The 25320-nt window shown below is 38.0% G+C and overlaps 1 protein-coding gene across 2 annotated transcripts; it reads left to right on the top strand.

Moving 5' to 3' along the window:
• Positions 1-1582: 1582 nt before the first annotated feature.
• On the top strand, positions 1583-13610 carry PNPO (pyridoxamine 5'-phosphate oxidase). 2 transcript variants are annotated; one of them, XM_034415588.3, is made up of 7 exons: positions 1583-1704; positions 3749-3873; positions 3968-4067; positions 6161-6214; positions 8073-8201; positions 9323-9393; positions 11167-13610. In XM_034415588.3, the coding sequence occupies exons 2-7, from the start codon at positions 3851-3853 to the stop codon at positions 11330-11332; spliced, it is 543 nt and encodes a 180-aa protein (XP_034271479.2). In that variant the 5' UTR covers positions 1583-1704; positions 3749-3850; the 3' UTR covers positions 11333-13610. The 2 variants fall into 2 exon arrangements, with proteins under 2 accessions (XP_034271479.2, XP_034271477.2); XM_034415586.3 differs by lacking the exon at positions 1583-1704 and adding an exon at positions 2353-2534.
• The last annotated feature ends 11710 nt before the right edge of the window (positions 13611-25320 follow it).

Raw genomic sequence — 25320 nt, 5'->3', positions numbered from 1 at the left:
GGGCTGCAAAATGATAGCCCCCTTCCAACTGTTGCTTCTATCAACCAGCATTTAAAGCACAATACCTATAATATAGAAAGTAGCTACTAGCTAATGGTAGCCTTATCCCTAAAACTGTGCCACTGTTGCTGACAATGAATTCCAATTTAGTATTTTCTTCTGTTGGTCCTCTATCTCCCTGCACTTAGTTTCAAAGAGCATTATTAGGAACAACCTAATTCCACATGGAAGACTCTCTTGTTCTCGGCTCTTCATAAGAGTATCAGCTTCAGATTTGGCAAATCTGGAGAATTTGAATTGTGAAAGAGAAAATAGAATTAAACACAATCATCTCTACAGTTAATCCACTTGGGTTGCCATAGCAAAATACAGGATTCAGTACTCTCGCAATCCATATATGTTCTCAGAAGAGTTTAGTCATAGGCTCCCTGGCACAGAATATACAGCGAATGCAAGGGAGAATTTGAATAAAAAGTGTGCATTGCACAAAGTAAGCACTTTATATAAACTGCCTGTCTCCAGAATATGCAACCTTTTACAGAATGCTTTAATATATCGCAGCATTTCTCAGTATGCTGGCTGGGGAGTTTTGGGAATTGAAAACCAGGCATCTTAAAGTTGCCAAGGTTGAGATACACTGATAAAATGTCTAGTTGGCCTTTTTTTCACTTAAAAGAGCTTCAGTTTAACAATCGAATTTTATTTTATTTTTAGACATGTGGAAGTAAGAACTGTTTACTTTTAGTCAGCAAAATTTTTGCAAAGTCCTTAGTATAACCTACTATCAGTTCTCTACTTCATGGGTCCACTATATATACCTGCAGTTACTTTTCATGATTTCAGCATTTAAATGCATAAATAGGAGTTACATTCCCCGCCCCTTTTTTGTCACCATATTGTTGATTGGAGAAATCTGAAAGCGGTAAATCTTCAGTTCACTTAATGTAGACTCAGAAATCTGAATAGGCTGCTAACACTATGGAGGTGCAAAGGTCTAGATTTGTACATGGCAGATTAGAGTTTTGTGTTACCAATTCTAATCCAATAATTTTAATTTATTAACTCCTTAAACAACTAGGGTTCACCTCTTCTCTTTGCCAGACTTTGGTATAAATTGGTTGCTAACCTTCCAGACAATACCTGGCTAGATGGCTCAGTGGCTAAGACACTGAGCTTGTCGATGAGAAAGGTCGGTGGTTTGAATCCCTAGTACAGGTCTCTGTGAGCAGGACGTCCAAGGTCCCTTCCAACTCTGTTAACTGTTAACATAGTTTTACCCTGCCCTTTTGCTGTTTCTAAATTCCTCGAATTCTCCTTTTAGAAATTTTGGGTTGTATTCTTATTGGCTGAGAGTCAATATTTCAGACAGACACAAGACTTTAAATCTTTCACAATAATAATAATGAAAAATGCTCGCTTTTCATTGGGTTCACGGACCCCACCTTCTATCTTCCTATTTGTAACGTTGTAGTTCTTCTCTTTAGTTTGCCGTGATGAGAGTGTTGGAAGGAAAAAGAAGCCTTTCCCTTTAAGGATTGTTGGAAGGCAGAGCTTTCTCTTCTTAAATTCAAAACTCCCGGCTGGGAGAATACTTCGAAATGATTGGAGGTCAGCTGCTTGAGAGCAGAATTAGTTTATTGTTTATAGGAAGGCAGGCAAGAAACAAATACAAGCACAGTGTTCCGAGGCTAGCCTGTTTGCACTGTAAGAGTAACCCTTTTTTATATCCTAAAACGTCTTTTGATTTTCTATGTGACCCTTTAAAGTCTTTTGAAATTCTTTTGATTTGGCGTGGTGAATCCTTTGATTTGTGTGTGTGATTGTTTTATGGTGTTGAAATCCTGTTTTTGTTTGTGATTGGGTTCTTCCATCCTGGATCTGGCAAATAAATAATTGTTTTATAGTCCACTCTCTGTTTTTCCCAGCCCTTTGTAGTTGTTCGTTCCCTATAATTATTCAGCTTGCTATTTCTGTGTTTTCTCCTTTTTCTCATGTGTTTAAATTACTTTGGCTTGATTTCTTTTCCTTTTTGGGTGTTTGTTTTTCTTTCCTGTGTCCCATATCTGCAGGCCCCTGTAATTTTGTCCTTCCTTTGTTGTGGAAAATAGGGTGGCTTCAGCTTCTTAATGGCCCATTGATAAAGGTGGGGGCTGAAACTCTGCCTGAGTTTCTGCTTATTTCTTTTAGGGGAATTTCCCTGCTCTTTTCATACTGAGTTTCTCATATCTTCCAACAAGAGAAAGCAGACGGGAGAGGGATTGAATACTGCGGCAATATTTCTAATTGGAGTTTAGACATTTTTCCCCGCCCCTCAATTTCTGACGAGTGAAGGTAAAGACAGCTTAGAATGTTAGAGTCTGCTGTTCGCGCATGCGCTCTGTGGGTGAAATGTGTCCTTAATGTTTAGGTTCAGGGGTCTTCTGTGGCTTCGGGCTTGGAATTCAATCATCCCTGGTAGTTCTGGTCAAGTTCAAAAATCTTCTCATGCCATGGATTTAGGATCTCTTCGGAAAAACTACAGGGGGGATGAAGAGGTGAGACATCTCGATGTATTTCAAGGATTCCGCATAGGGAAAATGCAAGCAAGGGATTGGCGACAGCCTCTGAATTTGTGCAAAGTGCGTGGCGTTATTTACAGCCGTAATCCTGGGATCTGCTCTCAGGACCGATGCTTTGTTCTGCCAAAAATAACAACGGGATACTAAAGATGATGTTTTACAAAGTACCCTTATTTTCTTTAGTGAGAGATCGAATCTCGGGAATGTTTCTGCTGGATAAATGGGTCTCGGGCGCAGGATTTCAGGATCGCATACAACCATTTTATAGTTTTGCAATAGTAAAATAAACAATGAGATGAAATAATTAAAGCAAATGCTGTGTGTCAAATTAAAATGGCTGAAAAATATGTATCTTTCAAATGTTTGGATAGGAGGTAGCTCCTGAAACTAAGTACTGAAGTTTGCTTTTTACTTAAAATAAGAGTGAGATGGTTGGATCTCAAATGTGTACAGATCGAACAGGGATGTATAAGTGGAAATGTTTGAGAACAGTTATAACCCAAAAAAGGCAGCAATGGAATAACTGCAGGTTGTGATAAGAAAAGCTAAAGCTGGAGCAGTGGTGCCGCTAGATAATTTTAGGTTTGGGACTGAATAACTTATAGGAGAGGAGTCTTTAAACCGCTTTGTGCATTTTTTTTTTCTATTATGAAGGATTCAGTTCCCCTTTTCCTTTCCTTGTCACTTTACAATTGCATCTATGTTTCTCTTGGTCAACAACAACAAATTTATATTGCTTCGATTTTTATTACGGCTTTTTTCATATACAACTCAAGGTGACAAACTTACCAATATTCCATTTTCCTCTTATTTTCTCCACAACAAGGCTATGAGATGAGTTTTACTGAGAATGACTGACTCAAAGTTGCCCAGCCTGTTTTCATGCCTAAAGCAAGAATAGTTAGTCTCTTAGATTCTAGCCAACACCTTAACTACTACAGCAAAGTCTTGTTTTCTTGTAGAAGGTGACATTATAGAAAATTATAGAAACCTGTCAATTGTAAGGGGGGGAGCAGTTCAGATTTTTGATATCTCGACATCACTGGAAAGCATGTACTGCATCAAAATAGAAAAAGCAATAGGAATGGATGAAAGAGGATGAATCAACCTCATTTCAAGGAAAAGGAAATTGGTACTTGAGATTGAAAGGGTTTGCTAAACACACTTGCTTTCTACTTCTACCCTTCTAGGCTTTTGAGGAGAAACATCTCACCTCCCTTAATCCCATTCAACAATTCTCTGCATGGTTTGAAGAGGCCCTGAAATGTCCATCCATTGGAGAAGTCAATGCTATGTGTTTAGCCACTTGTACCAGGTAAGGTTTGCATCCTCATGGCTTGTCCTTCTGATTTGTTATCTATCTGTGTTTTTATATTTCTTTCTGTTATCTGATTTTTACATCTTCTCAGGGAGGGGAGACCTTCTGCTCGGATGCTGCTTTTGAAAGGATTTAACCAGGAAGGTTTTCTTTTCTTTACCAACCATGAGAGCCGAAAAGGAAGGGAACTGGTGAGTGTTGCCTTATGAAGAATGATTATTAGAGAAAGACTGAAGCTCAAATGCTGAAAGTCTTAGTTATGTATAAAAATGATCTATGCATTGGGGACAGGGATGAGGAAGGGAAGCAACAAATTAGTCAGAATTTTATTCCAGTTATTGAATGCAGTTCAAGGAAAAGTGAGAACTTTGCTTATTTTGCATATTTCTGCTTTTGTTAGTCATGATTCCATGAAGAACATGAATGTTCAGCCTTTTGGCTAGCCTGGGCCACATTGAATGAAGAGGAATTATCTTGGGTCGTATATAAAATATATAATATAATTTATATATAAATCACAAGAGCAGCATGGTGGCCTAGTGGTGAAGACACTTGCCTCCCAATCAGAAGGCTGAAAGTTCAATCCTAGGTAGGGATAGATGTTTTTCTCCTAGGGCAGAAAATAAAAATATCTGCGGTGAACTCCATGTAAGCATCAGGGCCTTATGAGGTCTGTGGGTCATGGGTTGGATATACCTGCTCTAGAACCTGGATGGTAATGGTCTTACCAGAGCTTCCCCCATTTGTTATTATTGAAGTTGTGAGATTTATTTATCTTATTTCTATAGTTTTAACAGCCTTTCTGCGGCATGCTGGACTACAGATGCATTGGATCACAGTTCTTGTAATTTCAAGCTTGGCTAGTTGTAATGGGGGTTGTCCAAATGTACTTGAACAACACATAGTGGGGAGCTGTGTTCTGAGTAGGTGCTTACAATGTTAAGAATTTAAATTACTTCTATGGATGTTTGCTCTAGTTTCACAGATGCTAAACTTACTTAAGATGTGTGACAGAAGCATTTAAATATAATAAAATAAGCATGGATGTACTGGCTGGCCAGTGGCCTTTAACAATTGTTGAAAGAAAATTTCCTGTGTTCGTTCCCAGTTAGGAAGTAGTCACCAATGCTGAGAAGAAATAGACATGGAAGCAGCTGCCAGAAAAGGGATCCTTTAATTCAGGAAGGCAAGAAAAGTAGTGACACAGCTCGAGCATTCCTGGCTTGCAAGCAAACTTGGAAGTGTGACTCTGAGCCAGGGGTGAAATACTCTTGGTTCGGACCGGATCGGCCGATCCAGTAGTGATGGCGGGTGGTTCGGAGAACTGGTAGCAAAAATCCCTGCAGCGCGCCCCCCCCCATGCCCAGCTGAGCCGCATGATCATCAGAGGCTTTTTTTTTTTACTTTTAAAAGCATTTTTTCTACAACCTCTTCGGCCGAAAAAATGCTTTTAAAAGAGGTTGTAGGAAAAAAAATGCCTTTAAAAGCCTCTGCGATCCCAGCTGAGTTGCCTGATCGTCAGAGGCTTTTAAAAGCATTTTTTTCTACAACCTCTTAAGGTTGTAGAAAAAATGCTTTTAAAAGTAAAAAATAAAAAGTTGGCCATGCCCACCCAGTCAGATTACACCCCCCCCAACCAGGCCTCACCCACAGAACAGATAGTAACAAATTTTACATTTCACCACTGCTCTGAACCTTTTATTCTTAATTCCCCTTTGAAGCACCATAAATCTCAGTTAACTTCAGATGAGGGAAGCCAGAAATCTTAACAAACATATCACGTGGTTGCATGGAAGACAGAGAGGAAGAGAGGCTTCAATGAATTGACATGTCCACACTAGTGCTGAGTTCAGGCCCAACATCTCCTGTGTCTTTCTGGGTTGTAAACACCCGAAACAAAGAGGCTGCAGCGCTATTGGAGGTATCAGAGAAACCATTTTGGTCTTTTGAACCCTTGCACTTTATAATATGTTCGAGGTATCCCTAAACTAACTAGAGCTGACCAAAGATAATATTATTTTCTAACAGCAAGGATTTTCCTATTAGTGCAAAACAAGCAGTTCAGGCAGTTCAGGCAACAAGGAACATCTGAAGAAAGGCAGATAACTAAAGATTATATTCTATTTTTCTTCTTATATTTATTAGCACAAGTCCTCCATCAAAAAAAAAAAAAATCATTTTCTCAGTCTCATTTTTAGAGATTTCAGAGGTGTTTTTTATTCAAAGGCAATAATAGTTTCCCCTCCCAATTATTTTGTATTGCTCTTTTCTACATTTTTTACAGGATTCCAACCCATTTGCTTCAATGGTATTCTATTGGGAGCCTCTCAATCGCCAGGTAAAGTGTGTATTTTTTAATTTTAATATATGTAGCAGGGGAGAGAGAAGACTCTCGTTGTCATACCATACTTTTTAGAAGCTAAAATTTCAGGAAAGGTTATCACAGATCGTCCTTTCAATCTTACCTTTGTAGTTTCACTGTATAAAGTGAAGACTTGAGCAGATGGTTAAATCTTGCTGCAGCCAGTATTTGGTTCCCTCTGATTTATTAATGTGGAAAGTTGACTCCTAATCTTATTAGGGAATTGCATTTGTGTTTCCACAAGACCTGGAGATGGTGATGAGTCTGAGGTATTAATACTTCAGATTGTTTCAGAATTTCTCAGCTTGGTGCCAATGAAATCATCATTTAAGAAAAATATGGGAAGAAACTTCTTTCTCTTTTGATCTGATTGGGGGAATAGAGTAATGATTCTGCTGAATAGAGTAATGATTCTGCTGATTGGATCTAATGTTAATCTTCAGAAAGTGTATGGGACTAAAGAACTTTTTATTTTAACTTCCTTTGGCCTGAAAACATAAGAAGCCAAGAGATAGTATCCATAATTGATAGTCCGGAGCTTTGGAGTATGAATATGTTAGTTCATTTTAGGGAATCAATTTAGAAACAAAGGATATTTCTCTGTGGCAAAATGATTAGTCCTTGAGTTACAACCATTTGTTCAGCAACAATTCAAAGTTATGGTGGTGCTGAATGTATGGTACTTAGCCTGGTCCCTGAAATTATGGAAATTTCAGTGGTCATGTGATCAAACTTTGGGCACCTGGCCACCTGCCTTCACTTATGACCACAGGGATGTACCTTCTCCACCCCTGCACACACCTATCTCTCCCCCATTTCTTTCCTTTTGGTCCCCCTGCACTATACAGCCTCTGCTGCCCTCTACTACACCATCCCCAACTGACCTTCCCATCTTCTTCTTTCCATGCTGACTTGGCGTCCCTGGCTTGGCCTGCTTTTGTGAAGCAACTGCTGGCCCCTTCATATGTGGCAGTTTCCTCACAATGCCTGGGGAAGAAGGCTTCACATACCCAGCAGCTTCCTCGCTGAGTGCCTGGTTGGGCATTCTTCATCAGCAGTGGAAGAAGGAAGACAACAAAAGTCATATGGGACTACAGAGCATAGGGATGCTAGGACTGGGGTTTTGCACCAAACTGTTCGGCTTGGGTAGCTGAGGGTTCACATTAACAGCTTGGCTGAGCTTCAGGGGGGGGGGGGCTGCAGCTTCTTGGGGCAGCTTTGGCTCAGAAGTGTCTTGCAGCCCCAAAGACCAGGTGGACCAAGAATCCCCTGAACTGCAGTGTGGCATACAGTCCCAGAGCCATAGGTTTCTGTGGCTGCATTCCACCCTGCAAAACAGGATGCAGATAACCAGAAGGCCAGAGATGGTTAGGGGGAATAGGCAGTTTATGGGGGTTGAAGTAAGAGATGTAGTTCCTTACGTGGGAAGAAGAGAAGGTTGAGGCTGGGAAGGATCAAGCCAGAAATGGTCCGGATTGAGAAGAGTCTTCAGCTAATGACCAGTGGGATTCAGTTAACAATGGCAACAGGGATTCTGCTCTTCCTAAATGATATGGTCATGTGGCATCAAGCTTTATGAGTACAATGATTATTGATGGAAATTCTGGTGCTATTACCATTGTAATTTTTAAGGATTATAAAGATTAAAGTTTGATCTCAATGGGTTTTCCTACTTAATTACCTAAGCTCTGGTGTTCCCTTTTCTTTTAATTCGCAGTAGTGAGAAAACTTGAGGTGAGCTATAATTTTAGCCCTATAGAAATCTCCCTGTCCTGTAACAGAAGCACATCCTTACTTTGCTTCTCTTTCATCCCTTGAACTGTACTTCTTGCAGGTACGGATTGAAGGCTCTGTAGAAAGGCTTCCAGAGCAGGAATCGGAGAAATACTTTCATTCGCGTCCAAAAAGTAGTCAAATTGGGGCTGTTGTGAGCCGTCAAAGTACAGTGATTGCAGACAGAGAGGTGAGGAATGGGTAGTGCTATGTTTTTCAGTTCATATTTTTGAGGAAAAAAGGGACAACCAACATTTCTGCCTTTACATGTAGGATTACGATACATTTTCCCCAATCACAAATTCAGTCAGTCTCCTTAAATTTGTTTGCCATGATTCTTTTCATTGTAAAACTTTGATAATAAGAGAGCCAATTTCGTGTAGTGGTGAAACTGTTCGCTTACAAACCATGAGACTAAATTCTGGGTCTCCCATAGGCATTGAAAGCCAGCTCAGTTACTCTGGGTGGGCAAGTCATTCTTCTTCTTGGCCCAACCCCTCTGAGAGAGTTGATGCTGTGGGAAAATAGGAGGAAGAAGTATGGATTTTAAAAAATGGGATAAAAACTGATTATATTAAGCTTGAAGAATTGAGGTAATCCCAAAAGCAAACTGGATAGACATCAAATGGATATAAATGTGGAGTTATTCAGAGTGAATATTCTTCATCAGAACAGTTGAATTACATTTTAAACATCAGTCTATGGAAAAAATGATGAAATCTGAATCACTTTGTGATACAGTTGGTAATCTGACACCCTTCAGATGTTATAACCTAAATAGTCCTTTGTTGGTTGGATGTGATGGGAGTTATATCCAAAACATGAATGAAAGGTTGACTATCTGTGCTTGTGTAGATAGTCACTGTAACTCTGTTATAGGTAATGTGTGGAACATTAGAAAGACAGACTAACCATGAAACCTGCCATAAACCATTGAGAAATATAATTTTTCATGTATAAGACTCCCCCCCAATTAGAAAGCTGAATTTAATGTTGAATTTAATGCAAACAGATTTAATTCTGTTAGTCAGCCTTTCAAAAGTTAAAAATATACCAAGACCTGTTGATAGCACAACATGCTTGCTCACCATCAGTGGCCAGGAAATCTATGCAAAAGAATGAGCACATATATGCTTTTGCAGAGTAGATGTAAGTTCCTCTATGATGGACCACAGTCTTGAAAAATACAGTAAATCTGCACCTCACTAATCTATGAGAGTAGTATGTAGAAGGCTCGGTTAGCAACTAAAATATAATAGCAAGCTTCTTCTTTTTTGCTTGAGGACTTCATAGTACTGTCCTTTCTGTTAGTATTTAAGGAAGAAGAATGCAGAACTAGAGGAGATATATCGAGATGCCAAAGTACCTAAGCCATCATATTGGTGAGTTGGACCTTCATGTGCATTATGCCAATGGGTGTTTCTACTCTGAATTCATCATTAATTCACTGTCAGCAAGAATTCATTGTGGTTTCTGAAACCTGAATGGTTACTGTTTGTTTAGTGACTGTTTAGTTACAACTGCACTGAAAAAAATGACTTACGACTTGTATCTTCATACTTACAACCATTTCCCATAATCAAATCATAGAAATTTGGGTGCTTGGCAACTGGCATATATTTTTAAAGATTTTAGTATTGTGGGTCATATGATTTCCATTTACAACCTTCCCTTCCAATAAGTCAATGGGGGAGAGCCTGATTTTCTTAATGTGTCCGTGATTCACGTAACAGCTGCAGTGATTTGTTTAACAACCTTGGCAGAAAAGGTCATAAAATTGGACATGACTCACTTAAACAATCTCCTTGCTAGCAACAGAAATTATGATCCCAGTTGTGGTTAAGGACTACTTTATAACAATGGATAGCTGTCAACTTTAGCCTGTGACAAGACAAGTGTGGAGTGAAACAAACCGAAATGGCTTTCCATTGTTAACACCACTCATATATATCTCTTTTGATTTTAAGCTAACATGAAAAATTGTGCCATAGCCATTCTCTTGGATTGTCATTTGGGTATATGTGTACTTCCTAGATAGAGTCCTCAACTCCATATTTTTGCAATTCAGATTCCACTTCAGAGGAAGCTACAAACTTTTATAATTATGTCAAATTAACATATCTTATTTATATAACTCTGTCATTTCTGTTTTGCATAATTTTATGCTAGCCATAAGAGAAGTATAAAAACAAATTCCAATTTATTCTAATTCATAAGTAAGCATGGCACTGACTGTCATCTCTTTCAAATATTTTTTTTTTCACCACAGGGACCAGAAAACTATTTTATTTCAAAATAGGAATTTGAAGTTAATGGAAAACTGAGTTCTAGGCTTAGTGCAATATTCTGTGTCCAGCAATACAGTCAGTGATTCTTGGATAGATACTATGTTTTTCTCCAGGGTTCCTTATTGTCATTGACAAGTGTTTTTGTGAGCCATGCCTCTAGTTCTCACTCTAACGATGAGTGAGAAAGTAATATTGTCCTGGCTTGATTTTATTAAGTTAAGACCAATTATTTTATGAGGCTTGCCCTTTATGCCATGGACAATCTGCTGACTGAGTGCAGACTTTGGACTTTTTTTATGCTTCTCCCTCCCTCTACATTCTTTTCCTTGCTACTTTAGCTGTTATTGAGTAAGAGACTACAAAATATTTTCCTTAGGATTGCCAAGAGGGGTAATGCTGAAATATCTATTCTTGTCCAGAGATCCTGATAAGATGGCCATTTCCTCCCTGCTTATGTCCCACCTCTTGGCCCATCTCTGTTAAAAGGAGATAAGTTTTCCCTGCTTGAACCAAGGACGACTTTGTGGGCATATTTATTTGGCCTTCAACCAGTGGTGGGTTGCCCCTGGTTTGGACCGGTTCGCAAGAACCGGTAGTAAAACCGGCGGGAGACTCCACCCACTGCCCCAGATATCATAGCGATCTGCGCATGTGCAGAAGCTTGGCGCGCGCGAGAGTGAAGCGAGCGAGCGCGATCCCGTTGCAAACCGGTAGTAAAGGTAAGTAGAACCCACTGCTGCCTTCAACCCATTGTCTTATTGGATGTGACCTTCTGGCCTGAATTGTTCAACCTAGTCTGGACTTGTAGTTTGTAGATCAGTCTAACTTTTATTGTCCAGCAACTTGCTGTGGTCCTCTTTTTTCCAGGGGAGGATACATCTTAAAGCCAGAAGTCATAGAGTTCTGGCAGGGCCAGACCAACCGCTTGCATGATCGCATCGTCTTCCGATATCTCCAGGACAGCAGCACATCCTTGGACCCTATGACTCACAGAGGGGAGGGCAATTGGATATATGAGAGACTCTCTCCTTAAACAGCTTGCAGGATTTGTCTTTAAACATACATGGCAACATCTCTGATCCCAACCCTCCCCGAGACAGAGAAGATGAAGAACCAAGAGAATAAGATCCTGGGTCTGCAATAAGAAGGCCTGTATTCCGATTTCTGCCAACCATAAGTAACTTTGGACTAGTCCTTAACTATCCACCTATTTCATGTCACAGTTTTTGTGAGGACAAATTGAGGGTTTCTTCAGTGCAAACTATCCTGAGGATGTGTAAGAATGGCGGAATCTTAATGAAAAGGATTTAATTCTCAACAAACATAAACACACGCACACACACCCAAAAAAAATACTTTCCAGAGATGGGGAGTAGCACTGGTGGGTGAACATAACAGAGTGGCCTAGTTTTGTAGTTTATATTTTGCAGTTAAATCTATAAAATTCTGCACTCAGTTTTAATAATTAAATAGATTGGATTTTGTTTTTGAAAACTTCATTACATTATCTAGGATATTTAAAGCATTCTGTACTAGAGAGGCAGTTTGATCTAGTGGTTAAAGTGGTTTCTGAGCCAGAAACTAGGAGAAACTAGTTGGTGACTTGGCGCTAGTCACTTTTACTCAGTCCTAGGAAGAAAGCAATGGAAAAAACATTTCTGAAAATGTTGTCAAGAAAAATGCATAGACTTATCCAGGTAATTCCTGGAAGTCAGGATTTACTGGAAGATATTAAAAGAAAAAAAATCATTTCTATAGCACTTGCACAAAATATGTCTTTTGACTCAATCCAGCAGTTAAGATGCATTGCAAGCAATGTGGACTCTGGAGCCATAATTAGAACTAATGAAAAAACAAGCTCAGATCATCGGTGCCAAATGCAACAATTGGCATTTATAAAATAAACAAGACTATAACTAGCTGTAAACATAAGAATATCAGGGGTGGGAATCACAGCTGAAAGGTCAGTCTTTTTGCTCTGAACTTTCACTGCCTGTGTTTTTAAACTTTTCAACCTGTAAAATGAGATGGTTGAGATAATCAAATCCCTTCTCACTAGAATTGCTGAAGATTGATCACAGTTTCCTACCAGTCTGAATTAAGAAATATATACACACACAGTAATATAAATTCAAAATAGGTATAGCATACTTTTAAAAAGATAAATCTTCTCAAACCTAGAAAAAGCAGGAATTTCCAACTTTGGCAATATATGTGGCATGTTTGTGCGTTTTGCATCATTAGCCTGCCACCCGTAGTCTTCAGTTTTATTAGAGGTAGCTGTTGGCCACTGACAGTTTATTCAGCTGACTATGGTTTAGAAGAGAGATGCTTTCTTAAAAAATAGAGGCATTGAAAAGTGAAAATGGATATTCAATTTCTATAATTTCTAGTTCTTCTTTGGAAACAATATGCAAAGATAGAACTTGCATCTCTGCTTGCATTATGGGAGAAAAAATGTGTCCCATCTGATTCTATCTGCAAATCATACAGATTGTCCTCGACTTAAGACTTTAATAATGTTTCAAAATTATGACAGCCTTAGAAAAATTGACTTATGATCTGTACTCGCACTTAACTGCCATCCCACCACCCCCAAGTCAAATAATTGCAATTCAGAATCTTGGCAACCAGTTCACATTTAAGACTAATGTGGTCACAATTGCAATTTGTGCTCCCCCCCCCATTTCTGATAAAATGCACCCATTGGAGAAGCTGGATTCTGTAATGACTACTGTAAAAATTATTGTAAAATTGGGTCCTACTTAACCTACATCCACAATGACTTACAACAAAAATTCCTGCCCCAAGTGTAGTTGTAAGTTGAGGACTATTTGTGTTGCATCACTCAGAGTGCTTTCTAAGCCCAAGAGTTTTTCATTGATGTTGGAAATTACAACATGAAAGGTGAGCCTCATTTTCTGAACAGTTGTGTTCAATTTGCATAGGAAAATTAGAATCACAATCACTGAATCCAGCCTGTAATAATAGTTAACAAGGAAATCTGCTGCTTTTGTCTCCAGATACTTTTGTCTCCACTATGATAAGCACTGTGTACACTTTTGTTTTCAGAAATGTGATTCTTTCATACTAGAACTGGATGTGCCAAGTTCTACATCAACAAGCAGTTATTGTGGATCAGAAACGGGGTTGTGTGCACTTTGTGTTAATGTTATTTGTAAAAAAATATTTAAGTGGTGTCATTACCTTAATAATTGTTGTTCTGTCTGACTGACCTATCTTTGTGCTCTTATGTACTTAGTTGATTCTGTGACTATGTACATTTGGACAATAAAAGTTAGTGAATGATAGTTGAAGGTGAGCATAGTTTAATATTAACTTTGTCCTGTTTTATTGCTTTCTCAATTTTCTCAGTACAGTAGGATGTCTTTCTGTATTTCATATGCTCTAAGATGGATTTGGACATTTTATGGCCCATAGGTCACATCGTCCCTTTCACTGAAGCAGGGAAGGCAGAAGTAGCCCTCCACAACCTGTTTCTCATGGGGCCTGTTGGGAAAATTAATTGCCTACCTCTGCTCTAAGACTTTACATCAGCCATACTCCCAACTAAACTCAGCTGGATCAGCTACTATTAACAATATTTTTTTTGTTTCCTTTCTTATAATAGAGCAATATTTCTAAACCTTGGAATCTTTTAAGATGTGTGGACTTCAACTTCCAGTATTTCCCAGCCAGCATACTAAGAATATCAGATTCATATTTTAGATATCCATATTCTAAAAACATTTGCCTTTCTTACATTTTTAACTAGTATCATTTTCACAAAATTTTCTCCAGAGAAAGGCTCAAAGGTAAGGTGTCTTGTCCATAGAATGCTCCAAATTTTGGGTGAAATCCAATCCTAGATTTCTTCCAAGAAAAGAAGACCTAGAAGCTGGTGAAACTAATATTTCTATTACAGAGTTCTGGAAAAATGCTGCTAGTAAGAATAAGACAACATTGGAGCAGAAGGATAAATGGTTTTACCTAAAATAAGTAAGCTACTTACATTCTAAAGCAGGGGTGTCAAACTCATGTCGTCACGGCAGCATCACGTGATATATTGGGGCTTTTTTCCTCGTTGCTAAACTAGGCATGGCCAGCATATAATGCAACTGGTCCGGGAGTTTGATAGTCCTGTTCTAAACAGACCTATCTATCCATTGATCTATCTACTAAGGAACAGTCTTAGAATCTCAGCAGCACAATAGTTCTAAAATGTCAGGCAGCTGATAGAAGTTACCAGTTTTAACTCCTGGAGGATGCAGCCCAGGGGTGAGTTCTAATTTTTTTTACTACTGGTTCTGTGGGCATGGCTTATTGTGTGGGCATGGTTTGGTGGTAGGGTAATGCGACTGGGTAGGCGTCACCAACTTTTTTTTTTTTTTTTTACTTTTAAAAGCATTTTTTCTACAACCTTAAGAAGTTGCAGAAAAAGATCAGGCAACTCAGCTGGGATCGCCAGAGGCTTTTAAAGGCTTTTTTTTCTTATAACCTTTTTGGCTAAAGAGGTTGCAGAAAAAAAATGCCTTTAAAAGCCTCTGACGATCCCAACTGAGCCACACGATCATCAGAGGCTTTTTTTTTTTACTTTTAAAAGCATTTTTTCGACCAAAGAGGTTGTAGAAAAAATGCTTTTAAAAGTAAAAAAAAAAAGCCTCTGATGAGGTGGGCGGGGTAAGCGAGCGGCGGCCGGGCTGGGGACTGGTTTGGGGGCATGGCCAGCCAATGTTATTACTGGTTCTCCGAACTACTACAAATTTTTACTACCGGTTCTTGCGAACCAGTGTGAACTGGGAGCAACCCACCACTGATGCAGCCACCTCTCCCACAGTTATAGAAACCTATTTGGCAAAGTACAGTATGAAGGGCAAAAATCAAGTTGTTACTTCTAGCTCTTTAAATTGTCTTCTAAGATACATCTAGAATTTGGGATTTGGAACCTGAGAAGGGCAAAAGAATGGAACAACCACAGTGCTTTTTGTGTTCTTGCAGAACGTTCTGAAACTGAGGTCCAAAAAGAAAAATATAGAAAATGGTTATTTTAATACAGATAGTCCTTGACTTACAACAGTTCATTTAGTGACCATTCAAAATTACAGCACACTGAAAAAAGTGACTTATGACCATTTTTCAGAGTTATGACCTTTGCAACATTCCCATGATCATGTAATCAAAATTCAGATGTTGGCAACTGGTTCATACTTATGACCATTGCTGTGTCCCAAGGTCATGTGATCATCTTTTGCAACCTGACAAGCGAAGTCAATGGGGAAGCCAGATTTAACAACCAAATTACTAACTTATCAATTGCAATGATTCACTTAACAACGGTGACAAGAAAGGTTGTAAAATAGGGCAAAAGTCACTTAGCAAATGTCTCATTTAACAACAGAAATTTTGGGCTCAGTTGTGATCGTAAGTCGAGGACTATCTGTAACATCTTCCTTAGAGAAAAGGGTAAAAGAGTGCTTTAAATTTGCTTTCCACCAGGAGGCGCTAGAAGAAGATTTCTAAGGACTGTTCAAGTATCGGTTCTCTTGGGTTGCATCCCAGTGAAACTGCAGCTCTGATAACCTTTTGCCCTTGCTGAGCTTCCGGAATGTATTTGCCTTCTGAGTCACTGCTCTTTTGTTTTCTAATCACGAGTCAGGATCTCTTGCAGTAAGTCATTTGAATGATGGGATTCCCTAAAGGCCAGGTGAGTCCCCTGCTTTGTGGAATGTTCCCTGGATACCTATTTTCCTCTTTAAGCCTGTGGCTTCTTAGCTCATTACCATGTCTGAAACTTGCAAGTGAATCTTGTATTCATAGCAAGGAAGTAAACGCTGCCTCTGCCCATGTGCAGAACAATTAAGCAGCTGAGCAATTGGAAGCAGTTCTCACCTCCTCCATTATATACTGTGGATTGCAAAAGAGGCCCCTGTCTGGCTTCCAACTTGAGCTAGTGCTATTGATTTTAGAAAGGAACATATCGGCTGTACTCTGACAGGTAGGAACACAAACAAACCAATCACTTGTTAGTCTGTGCAAACGCCTGTGGGGTTGGTTTGTGGTTTACAGAGGGGTGTGAACCTTGAGTCATTTGCTGTGATGTCAGCTTTTCCATTGATCAACTTTTTTTCTTATACTAAGCATATCAGAAGCTCACTGGGGAACCTATTTCAAGTTTGAGTCCCCAAGTATTGGGCTACAACAATTTTTCTGTCTTTCCCAGCACTGTCAAGGAATTATCATAGTGATAAGAGATAATGACTTCCCTAATCTGGTAATCTTCATCTCCGCATTTTGAGAGTTGAAGTTCTATATCAGTATTTCTCCTTCTCAGAGTCTTTAAGAGGTGTGGACTTCAACTCCCAGAATTCCCCAGCCAATCTGCTTCCCCAATCTGGTGATCTTCCTTTTGGAATTTTGAGAACTGTGGTTCCTCTATACAAGAGGTGACAAACCTGCATCGTTATGGTGTCATCACATGACATATCATGACTTTTCCCCCCTTCACTAAACTCGGCATGGGCACGGCCAGCGCGTGATGCATCTGGGCCGCGGGCCGCGAGTTTGACAACCCTGCTATATATCATGATTCTCAATCTCAGAGACTTTAAGAATAGAATTTAGTTTATTCAAGAAAAGTTAAAATACAAAACACCAAAACAAAAAAGAAAAAACACAACAAACATTTAAAAAGTGTCTTGAAAAAAAAATTAACATATTTACACATAATATCCTCCCTAGCTGAATGCTGATTAATATAATACAACAATATTAATCTCCTACCACTTACAAAAAGGCCAAAAGAATTTTAAATTACCCAACTATTAAATCTGTTTACAAATTGTTAGCCTATCATCTATATACTATATCAATAACAAAGTAGATGAAAAGCAATAGTAATAATAATAATAATAATATATAGAAATATAAAAAATAATAAAGATTATTAATAATAATGAAAAAAAGACAATTTAAAATTCCAAAACTCTGTTAACAAACTGTCAATATAATTGACTTGTAGAAAATTTACCATGTTCTTCAATCCAAAATCATCCCAAAATAATTAAACCTAATTGGTCCTGGATCAAATACCCACATTTCTTAATGCCATTTCTTTTCAATTGCTGATTGATTAAATACAATAAATCCAATCTCCAAATCCAATATATCTTCCCCACAAAAAAACCAGATGAGATTTCCCCCCAATTAAATGTAATAGGTTTCCCCATTCTCTTTTGAATCCCTTTAAAAAAAAAACAATTTTATCACTTATCCACCCAAATCTCAGAGCCTCTGTATGTGGACTTCAACTCCCAGAATGGTTAACTGTGGAATCCTAGGAGATGAAGTCCATACCTCTGCTCTATACCAAGGGAGTCCTATTTTGGAAAGAAAGATTTCAATTATGGGTTGGGAGATGGTACTACATTTTGGGCAAGGATGTAGACTAATCGAATGGCATGAATAGGCTCTTCAAACTGGATTCTATAACTTGGGGTATTTAATGCTTTCCACCCCTTTCTTGATAGTTGATGGGATTAGATGCAATTCAAAAGAAAAAGCAATCTTTAAAAGCCCAACTAATGACCTTCAACCCTATTGTCATGAAATTTGACAGATTTTTTTTTTAAAAAAATCTTATTTTGATAGGGAGGAGGAATCTTGTTTTAATTTATGCCACTTGGAAATTCAATCTGTCTTGGATTTTGACTGTAGAATTCTTCATCACTAAATGTCTGCTTAACAAGACAACTTTGGAGTGAAACTCAACTTTACAAGATTAGGTTTAAAATGTAAAATTACAGTTAAAAAACAGTGACATGTGGTATAAAGATCCCATTTGCCCTTGAGTTATTGTATCCCTGTGTAACTGGATCTGTGAAGCAGAAACACAGGTGGCATTTTACATCTGAGTGGGAGATTTTTAATCAGATCAGGTGCCTTGAATATAAGTGACTGAATCCATTGCAAAGGACAATAATACACTTTAGATTCGTAAAGGATTCATAACTGTGTGTTATTATGAATGAAAGAAAGATTACTCTAAATTTAATTGAAGACAATTCTTCCCACTCCTTGAAAAAGAAAAGCAAAAAAGCTAATCTGTGTGCAATGTATCAGAAAATACAAGAATTTTAGAAGTAAATGGCCAGGCAGTAGTGGATAAGGTGGGGACTCTATGCATTTCCTTTCAAGTAAATACATGGTTAAACATAGTTGTCAGACCTTGGGGTAGTGGCTTGATTCTAACTGAGGGATTGGTCACTGGTGGCTTTTATTTTTCTTTCTAAGAAAACCTTCCAGAAGCTTAATAGTTGTCTTCTCTTAGGATAAGAAATGGCTGTGAAATAAGCTTGCCTAAACCACTGTCTTCGGTAAATGAACAAGAAATAATGTCATTATCCTTATCCAACGTGACCATTGAAAAGCATCATATTGCTGATAGCCTAGATGCTTTTTGATCAAAATAGAGAAGGGAAATAAGTAGGAAGATAATTCCCTATGCAAGTGAATAGGTTCCTTTATAAGCACTGATTCAAAACAGGAATAGCTACATAAAGAGCCTATTTTTAAACACCTCAGTGCATCAATTTCTGAAATGAATGAGCAATAAAGCAGGGATATTTCAGGATGAAGAAAGACTACATTGTATGGACTTGAGTTTTTTACTGGATCCAAGTTTGCCCCAAGGGAAATGTATTTCCTTTATTTCCCACTCTCCTTCTTAACCTTTACAAAATAAGAGATTATTTTGTCCCAGAATGAGCCCATCCTCATTCTTTACTGCATGGAAATGTAGCCTCTTTTGGTTAGAGTTGAGTGAGTGAACAAATTAAAACATATTTTACAAAGCATAAGAAATGACCGGAGCTTGGGTACCTAGTATCTCCTGTATTATAGTGACACAGAATTAGTGCCAGCAGGTCATTGCTTAAAAGGGAAGGTTCCTAGATTGTGCTAAACTATAAACCATGCTCCTAAAAACACTTGGCTTAATCTGTTGCATTAAATTTTGGCAGACTTGTGAAAGTTAGATTATAATTATGCTTAGGGTGACCACAATTGGGCTGTCAAAATCCAAACAACCACCAGAATGTAGCAAAGTCTACAGAATATCTTTGCTGCCATCTGCTTGCCATACAATCCATTTCATTTTTTTAGCATCAGCACTATCCCTCTATGCCATGCCACCCCCTGCCAACTCAGTAAGAAACATACAGCCCTTGCTATTTCTCAGTGGAGAAATTCTGAAAAATTCAGACAGAAATGTGAGACCTGTGTTCACAGAAAAACACTCTATACATTCTTAATTAGACTGATATTTTCTTCCCTTTCATTGTTATAAGAATCAAACCAGTTGTATAGCTATTACAGGATATGATTCCCTTGCCCTCTTCCAGGAATTATTTCACACTTCAATTTCCCTACAGTTTAGGATTTCCTGGCAATATCCTGTTGAAATCCCAACCATGCCCAACTTGGCTTAAGTTTTTGAGATCAGGTAAATTTGCTTAAGTATCACCACCTGTAGATAAATGCAATATTGACATGTGGAGTATAACTTAAGGCAGGACTTGATATTAAGTGTAGACATCCTTGACTATGTTTCCCTTCCTTCTCTTATGTTTGTCCCACTCAATTGCAGAGTCTGCTTGTTTGTACCACAGTTGCTCAGTTTGTACAACAAAGTCATCAATACCTGATGAATATTGTAGGTGTTTTGTTTTTCAGCCAGTTTGTCATAGCCAGCCCTGTTTTGGGCTGAAAGAAATGACTGGCCAAGGTCACCAAGCTGGCTTTTAGAGAGGATTAAAACTGGGTTTCTCCAGTTCTAATCCAGCACCTTAACCACCACATCAAAGGGCTTTCGTACTGAGTCTCTCCATATAATTTTCTTAAATCTAAAGTAGTTCTTCATGGAAATTGTGACCATTCTAGACCAAGCCAAATCCAAAAACATTAGAGAATTCCTGGAAGCCTGGCATTCTGGAAATTGAGCCATCAACAGACTTCAACAACATCTACATGCTGTGCAAAAGGCATAATCAATAGGCCAAAAAAAGGAGCAAAAAGACCAAAATACATCCCCAAAGCAATTGAGGGCTAGATGGGCATAGATTAACACCAAAATTAACATCAGATCAACAGTCAAGAAGTGAACAATATCCCACTCAAAGAACCTCGAAACAAACCAACACCAAACAGCCCCCCAAAAAACCCCCACCAATGGTTTGGCAGGGCAAGTCAGTAGAATATAAATTGAGAGCACACCCCACTCCCAACTAGCACTGATAATGTTATGGTTTGGTAATGAAACATCTGCAAGAAAATAACCAAGCTCAGAGAGCACCAAGGACCTTTCATTTGAACCCGAGGTACAGACATTCCCTTTTATTGGAAAAAACAGCTGATTTTGGAGTTTGCATTAATAATTCTGATGAAATAGGTCATTTTTTAATTGTTTGCTTAATAAATCCAATTTAGGACAATTGGAATAAATTACATAGCAGGTGATTTTTGCTAGATCACAAGAGAAACTGTTACAGAGTTCAACAAAACTGCTGTTCAAAGTTTATCAAAATTGTAATTTTTACAAGCACAAAATGAGGTTGATGGATGAGTTATTAATGTACCAGTAGTTCTTGGCAGCTAAAGTTCATGTGGCTTGCTAGACAAATTTGAAAGGAAATAGCCTGAAGGTTATTGCAGTAAATGTGGGAAAAGAACAACCTTGAACATATGAAGCAAGCAAATATTTTAAAGGCATTTCTGCTGATTTAGTAGATCAGAATTACAAAATCAGAGGCAAATTAATGTTTGCCATTATTGAAATGACTCATAGCGGATGGAATTTCAGATGTGAATATGGAATAAAAATAAACATTGAGGCTGAATTTATAAATGCATGGGAAAATGTTCAAATCTTCTTTTCAAATATTATTCTTGCTGATTCTTACCTAACAAGAGATATTGGGGAAATTCTGAAGAAGTTATTCTAAGTAGTGTTAAAAAGTTTTGAGTTACAGACTGAGAGAAACAAAAACAAAGAAGTAAGCTATTTTTGTTTCCTTATATTTAACAACACCCTTTCTGGAATATAGCAAATGAATTACAATATAAAGTTCCTATTAACTTTCTGTATAATTCTTCTGAGAAGGAACAGCCAGTCCAACACCAACCCACTCACCTCAGAATTTTCACTGCCACAACAGGAAAAAAAAACCCACATAAGCTATTCAACCTTGGACATACTGTGGTAAAAAATTAGGAAAGATTTGCAAAAGTAGTCTTTGATGAAGTTAATAAAATACATTATACTTTAGAGGAGGACGAAATCTTTTTACATGGAGATTACTGTTCAGTTTGAGCTGGAGGGGAACTTGCTATATACCAGTGTTTTAGTGGACTTCAACTCCAAGAATTCCACAGCCAGTAAATCAGAAATGTTAAAACAATGGAATATTTTAACAGCTTAAAATAATGTAATGCTGCACTAGAAGAAAACTGAAGATCATAAAAGAGAACTTTGTAGTCAAAGTTAGGGGAATTTTAATGGGGCACCAATTCACCTATTACAGTTCCCTTTTTAGCTGGCTTTTTTTCATGTGGTGTTGATATAAATCCCTGATAATCTGTTGAGTCACATTTGGATCTGTTCCAATATAGAGCATTGTCTGAATAAAAAATAATATGAGAAGCTAATGCATCTTAAATATGAATATTATTTATACATTGATATCAGGATGGTGATTTGTATCTGATCCATGTAATTCTGCAGGACAAATCCAGCATTTTCCCCACCTGATGCAGAGCATAAGAGCCTTCTCTTCCCTGTTTATAGACTAGATCCAATAGGTTTTACAGTTAAATTTTTACTTCAAAGCTGGAGGAAGAATAGCAAATTTCATCATAATATAGGACAGCAGACAAGTTTAGTGGGATCCCAAAACAGTATCTCATTTCTCTGTAAATGTGATTAATAAATAAAATGAAACCATATATCTGCCCTCTTAAGAGATCCTACTACTAATCTTAATCTCATAGTGATTCATATATTGTATTAAGCCATAGTTATTGAATAAACGCCTACTGGTTGATTTTGTACTATAAAGCATGGTTTATAAGTTATTGTGTCTTGGTTCAGAGATTGTGTTAAAACAATCACATCACTTAGTGGGTTATATGAAACCTGGCTATTGTTTGAGGCAAGCCATCATTTTGTCTTACAAAAACACTGGCCTTGGGGAACATAAAAGTGTGGCCACAGTTTCACCCCATTTTATTTGAGTGCAAGTTCAAATATTTTGGGGACCAGTATCCCCATGACACTACTTATTTGTTGGCCTGCATTAAAATCAGTATCCCTCTTTTTTTGTTAGGGATACAAAACATAAATAGCATTGTATATACATTGCAGTGCACAATATGGATTGAACAACTGGGTTTGTGGACTTCACACTTAGACAGCTCGTGTACCAGAAAACATAATTAAGTACAGGTTGCCCTTGACTTATGATCAGTAGCTTAGTGATCATTCAAAGTTATAATGGACCTACCTCAGGGCTATGTACGACCTGGATTCAAAGTTCCAACAATCATGTGATAGAACTTTGGGTGCTCAACAGCTTGGCCCCATTTATGTTTCTAGGATCTTAGAGTCATATAATTACGTTTTATGATAATTTTGCTGAAAACCAGCATTTACTTTTGGTGATGAATATCTGTAGCTTGGATGGAATGTGAGGGTGGAGGTTCTTTCTCTGAGCTTGTGGATTGGCTTCCAAATGTTTCATTGCCAGGCTAGGTAACTTCTTTAGTGAAATTTAGGGAATTCCATAAACTCTGCTGAAGATGTTACCTAGCCTGGTAACGAAACCAACCCTCAAACTCAGAGAAAGAACCTCCACTCTCATTTACTTCTAAATGAGCCCATAGAAAACCATTGATTTACTTAATGACCATGATGTTTGTTTAATGATTGCCACAAAAAAAGTTGTAAATTTGTATTGGTTATATGATCAACCTGCTAAATGACTGTCAATGACATTATGAACAGGCTTCATTATGTAGTATGTCATAAGTCGAAGACTATACTAAAAATCACTAAAAGAATCTCCTTTGCTTTTTAGTAAATTGGTAAAATGATGCTGTCCACATAAAGTTCAAGAGCCATACTATGATAGGTGCTATTAAGCCAACAGGTTCCAGTCCATTGTTCCAATTATAGATGATTTTCTCTAATCTTCATCTGATAGATCATTTATCTAATCTTCACCTGAAGGCATCCAACAAAGGGGAGGCACTACGTCTCTGAGTAATGGTTCCACTGTCAAACAGCACTTACAATTCAGAAGTAATTTTTTCTCTCATACATATTCAATCAGAATCTCTGTTCCTGTAATTTAAATCCATTATTCAGTTCCCTATTTAATGTTACATGCTGTCAAGTATTTGAAAAACATAATCATAGCTCTTGTTGGTCTCTTCTCAAAGATAACCATCCCTCTTCATTTAATCCAGTGTTTTTCAAATTTGGCAACTTCATGATGTATGGACTTCAACTCCCAGAATTCGCAAATATACCAAGTCCATTCTGGGAGCTGAAGTCCACATGTCTAATAGTTTGAAAATCACTGATTATATCTCACTTCTCAGCCACCTGTTATCCTCATTGCTATACTTTAAAATGTTAAAGATTGCCTGAATCAGAACCCAAAACTAGTCATGGTATTCAAGGTAGAGTGGTCATATCAAATGCAGAACAAAGGGCAGGTAGAATTTTTATTTAAAAACTGTATTTCTGTATATGCTACCTAAAATTATATTTGCCTTTTGGTTTTGGTTTTTTCCTCCCCTCAAGCATATCACATTATTGACCCAAATCCCATATTCAGTTTTTAATTTATTAGTACTGCAATTTGTCCATAGAATTTTTGCTTCCTTAGAAAATAATTTTGCAATCATCTCTCTTAAATAATATTTATATTTTTATTCCATTTCTTTTATAAAAACTACTAAATTTTATTTCCGTTCTGAAAGATATCCTATCCAGTTTTATATCATCAGCAAATTCAGGAAAGCATTCCCTTCGTCTCTTTATCCAAGTAATAAATGATGTTTCAGAATTTAGGACCTAGGACAGTGATGGTGAACCTTTTAGGCACAGAGTGCCAAAACCAGAAGGTGCATGCCCGCAGGCACGCCTGCACATGCACGCCAGAGCACCGGAAACCCGATAACCAGCTGGCCGATGCACATGCACGCCTTGGAAATCCGACGACCAGCTGGCTGAGCTGGGGCGATGGTGTGAATGACCACAGAGAGGACTCTGTGTGTCACCTCTGGCATGTGTGCCATAGGTTTGCCATCACGGACCTAGGATATTGACCCCACCCACATGGTACTGTAGGAAGCCCTCCCTCCCCAAATTAAAATATTCTGTATTTTTAATATTAAAAAGAGGCAGAATATTATATTTCCCCAAGGAAGAAATGCAGAAAAAAATCTTAACAAAGGCAAAAAATAGCTCCAGTCTTTCTTAATAGCCTCAAGCAGAAGTCTCAAGTCTTTAGAGATGGATATTTTGTGCCTATTAAGAAAGACTGGGCCAATCTATTCATAAACAAAACACCTTCTGCCCTTATAGCTGATCGGATTAAGAATTTACATTCCCCATTCAAATTCTAAAGACAGGACATGACCTTTAGGATTAACCCACCATCATTAGAATAGCAAAAGACACTACATTGCCCAACCCCCCTAGCTTAGAGCATCTTAATCACAAAATCCCAGAACCCTATAAAGGTCCATCCATTCACCCAGCTAAGGGGTCAGCCAACCCAGAAACATTGCTGTTGTCACTGAAGGTTCTGGAAACCAAATAAACCTTTCCTTGCAGCCAGTCAGCCTCCATTTTATTTCCAGTGCCATTCTCCTGGCTTAGAACCGGACTGGATTTTTCTTCCTACAGTACCTTATTCCAATTTTATAAGGAACCACTTATTAGTACTCTGAGCTAAATTT

This window comes from Pantherophis guttatus, chromosome 4 (assembly GCF_059756535.1).
Source record: "Pantherophis guttatus breed Tessera chromosome 4, ASM5975653v1, whole genome shotgun sequence".
NCBI lineage: Eukaryota > Metazoa > Chordata > Lepidosauria > Squamata > Colubridae > Pantherophis > Pantherophis guttatus.
The sequence above is the reverse complement of the archived record's forward strand: the minus strand, read 5'-3'. Positions and strand labels throughout refer to the sequence as shown.